This window comes from Cynoglossus semilaevis, chromosome 2 (assembly GCF_000523025.1).
Source record: "Cynoglossus semilaevis isolate Cse_v1.0 chromosome 2, Cse_v1.0, whole genome shotgun sequence".
NCBI lineage: Eukaryota > Metazoa > Chordata > Actinopteri > Pleuronectiformes > Cynoglossidae > Cynoglossus > Cynoglossus semilaevis.
Window position 1 is genome coordinate 209,461 of NC_024308.1, and position 3,652 is coordinate 213,112.

The window sequence follows — 3,652 nt, forward strand, 5'->3', positions numbered from 1 at the left end:
CGCTCACCCCAACCTGTTGACCTCTACCTGCTCCCTACTCTCACCACTGACTTCACAGAAATGATGATGAAGATGGTCTTCTTCATCTTCATCATCTTTGTTCTCACCACTTCCATGACATGAGCGCTCCACTGTGACAGGAGCTGCATCCCCTGAAGAGCCAGGTCAAACAACTTCCTGTACTCCGAGTCCGTCTTCTGAGCTTCCTGTCGCCCTGAACCGGTCACCACCTAAACACACACACACAGACAAACAACATCAGGACCATGGTCATCAGGTGGACCTCCACCCCTGGACCTTCACACCCACCTCACTGTTGCTGTAGCGAGCTAGCTCTGAGATGAAGCGCATGTGGTCGTCACGGATCTGGATCATCTGCTCACAGATGTTGTACTGGGGACTGCTGGAGATGGAGGTGCAGGTCCACCTGGAGAACACAGAAGATCAGAGCCAGTGGTGCTGAAGTCTGACCCCCACAGGTCTGTGCTGAAGCTCTCACCTGGACTTGTTCTCTTCAAAGTGAGCGCTGGTCTTGATGTAGCGGGACAACTCGATCTGCATGTCTCCGAACAGAGGAACCACCTGCAGCTGCTGTTAACGACACACGCTCGGGTTTGAGAACACACTCCACAGATGGTTCTACTGGACCAGTCATCACGACCGACCCGTGGTCCACTGTGAGGAGCTGGACCACAGACCGACCCGTGGTCCACTGCGAACTGGCGTACCTTGAAGAACTTGTCGATCTTGGTCAGGTTGATCCTCTTCTTGGCGTCCAGTTTGTAGATGTTGCTGCTGTTTCCATCCATCAGGTACAGACCGAAGCCCATCACCTGGACATGGAGAAGGAGTGGAGGTTCTGTTTACCACAGACCAACTGGAGGCTGGAGAGAGCAGAAGATCTGGACCCACCTTCAGCAACATGTGCTTCTCACTGGGCGTCAGATACATCTTGTTCTCGTAGTAATCCACGCACAGGTTCACGATGTCGGCCAGAAGTTCCTCATAACCATTGATGACCTCCAGCTGCTGCTGCAGAGACTGGAGCAGGAACCAGGAGAGAAGTACCAGGTACAGTCAGCAGAGAGGTACCAGGTACAGTCAGCAGAGAAGTACCATGTACAGTCAGGAGAGAAGTACCATGTACAGTCAGCAGAGAAGTACCAGGTACAGCCAGCAGAGAAGTACCAGGTACAGTCAGGAGAGAGGTACCATGTACAGTCAGCAGAGAAGTACCAGGTACAATCAGCAGAGAAGTACCAGGTACAGTCAGGAGATGAGGTACTAGGTACAGTCAGGAGAGAAGTACCAGGTACACTCAGGAGATGAGGTACCAGGTACAGTCAGCAGAGAAGTACCAGGTACCGTCAGGAGGGAAGGACCAGGCACAGGCAGGAGAGGAGGTACCAGGTACAGTCAGGAGAGAGGTACCATGTACAGTCAGCAGAGAAGTACCAGGTACAGCCAGCAGAGAAGTACCAGGTACAGTCAGCAGAGAAGTACCAGGTACAATCAGCAGAGAAGTACCAGGTACAGTCAGGAGAGAGGTACCATGTACAGTCAGCAGAGAAGTACCATGTACAGTCAGGAGAGAAGTACCATGTACAGTCAGCAGAGAAGTACCAGGTACAATCAGCAGAGAAGTACCAGGTACAGTCAGCAGAGAAGTACCAGGTACAGCCAGCAGAGAAGTACCAGGTACAGTCAGCAGAGAAGTACCGGGTACAGTCAGGAGAGAAGTACCAGGTACAGTCAGCAGAGAAGTACCAGGTACAGCCAGCAGAGAAGTACCAGGTACAGTCAGCAGAGAGGGACCAGGTACAGTCAGCAGAGAGGTACCATGTACAGTCAGGAGAGAAGTACCAGGCATGGACATTACTTGTACTCAGTGTTAGACAAACTAAAATCAGTGATTTTCTCTATGGACTTCTGAATGTGTGGACTGACCTGAGTGATCTTGTTGTGATTGGCCAAAAACATGGACAGATTCTGAGACTCTTGGATAGAAGAAGGTTCCGCCATCTTCCTGAGGAACTGAGCAGCTCTACACACACACACACACACACACTGTATTATCACAGTACATAGTAATTGCTCGGCTAACTCTTAGCTATCGTTGGCTAAGTGTTGGAAGCAGCTCTACTCAGCCCTGGTCCAGCTACACCTGGTCCAGTTACACCTGGTTCTAACGGTTCTTGGTTGTCAAAGTGAGGAGGAACCTTTTGTACGCCGAGTGGTCGTTCTTCACGCTGCACTTCATGTTCTTCAGCTCGTCCAGGACGGCGAACATGTTGATGAACTTGCCCAGCGTCATCAGGTACGCCTCCGACACAAAGTCCTTCCTGCGCTCGGTGTGACACAGGCGGCGGACTTCGCCGCAGAAGCGGTCGATGGCCGTTCTCTGTGGGAGACGTGAAGCCGAGGTCAGGTGGAACAAAAGAAAGATGGCCGCCGTCGCCTCTGCGGGGCAGCCAATGAGAGGAGCTGCTGCGGTGCTAGTTAGTTACCTGGAAGTACATGAAGTTCATCAGCTTGGTGACCTCCGGCTCCAGCACCTCCACCGTCTTCTCGTAGATCTCCACCCTGTTGGGCTGCTCGTTACACTTCACCTGAAACACCAGTAGAGGCGACGATGAGAAGAGAGCCCCAACCCGCGTCAACCTGTGGACGTCACGCTTCTCACCTGTGGAATGGCCCGAGAGCAGCTCCTCCAGGTGTAGAGCATGACGGCGTACTCCTGACCCTCCTCCAACATCTCATTCTGAGGAGGAGACACAGGACAGGAGGTCACGGACCACCTCATGAAAACATCTGGAACTACTGACTCAAGAACAGGCTGCTACAGACTACACATCAGTACACAGGACAGCGCCCTCTGCTGCTTCAAGCAGTCACTCTCTCTCAGACGTCCTACCATGTTGGAGTGGACGGTGGCTTGTTCGATGTATCTGGCGATGCCTGTGACGAACGCATTTCTGTCTTCAAAGTTGGTGTTGAAGTTCGGCTGCAGGACAACAACACATATGATGTCAGCGATGATGTCACAGGCGATGTGACCAATGACGTCTCAGGTGAACTTCTGGAAGAGCACTAGTAACATCTTGAACTGACCTGGTACATGACAGAGGAGGGCAGGGGTTCGATGCAGGGCTGCTGGTCAGGGAGCGGCAGCTCCTCCAACAGGTCAACATTGGATAGTGCATCCTCTAAAGTCACTGTGGACGTCATGACTTTTCTGCTGCTGCTGACCATCAGAACACACAAGTGTTTTCATTAATAAAACAGGAAGTTACTGGCTGTAGCCTCAAATTTACTTCCTGTTTGCCAGCAGAGAGCAGCAGAGAGCATTGACAGGTTGATAACCTAGTGGTCAGTGATGGCATAATTAACTAGTTGAACATTATTTGGCACTAGCCTTTACCAGACTTAACAAACTTAACTCTGATGTCCCTGAGGCCCCCTGCTGGCCAGTCTGTGAGGACGCGTTCCACTGCTTTTATAGCACATTAATAGAACAACTGATGGAACTGAAGTTAAAAAAAAAGTTTTGTTTTTTTTTAACTTAAAAAAGTCTCTCTCTCTCTCTCTCTCTCTCTCTGTGTCTGTGTGTGTTTCATTTAAAACGGGAAACGGCAGCAGTGTGATGGGGGGG

The 3,652-nt window shown here is 51.2% G+C and overlaps 1 protein-coding gene across 1 annotated transcript in view; it reads right to left on the minus strand.

Annotated features, from left to right (window-relative positions):
* cyfip1 (cytoplasmic FMR1 interacting protein 1) overlaps nucleotides 1–3,652 on the minus strand; it is a 10,245-nt gene that overhangs the window by 5,604 nt on the left and 989 nt on the right. Inside the window, exons 2-12 of the mRNA XM_008329227.3 lie at nucleotides 3,112–3,244; nucleotides 2,915–3,004; nucleotides 2,684–2,761; nucleotides 2,508–2,609; nucleotides 2,220–2,401; nucleotides 1,948–2,044; nucleotides 913–1,041; nucleotides 729–833; nucleotides 500–591; nucleotides 310–427; nucleotides 108–230 (exon numbers count right to left, since the gene is read on the minus strand). Of these exons, the coding sequence (XP_008327449.1) occupies nucleotides 108–230; nucleotides 310–427; nucleotides 500–591; nucleotides 729–833; nucleotides 913–1,041; nucleotides 1,948–2,044; nucleotides 2,220–2,401; nucleotides 2,508–2,609; nucleotides 2,684–2,761; nucleotides 2,915–3,004; nucleotides 3,112–3,228 (1,233 nt within the window). The 5' untranslated portion in view covers nucleotides 3,229–3,244. The remainder of the gene's footprint in view (nucleotides 1–107; nucleotides 231–309; nucleotides 428–499; nucleotides 592–728; nucleotides 834–912; nucleotides 1,042–1,947; nucleotides 2,045–2,219; nucleotides 2,402–2,507; nucleotides 2,610–2,683; nucleotides 2,762–2,914; nucleotides 3,005–3,111; nucleotides 3,245–3,652) is intronic.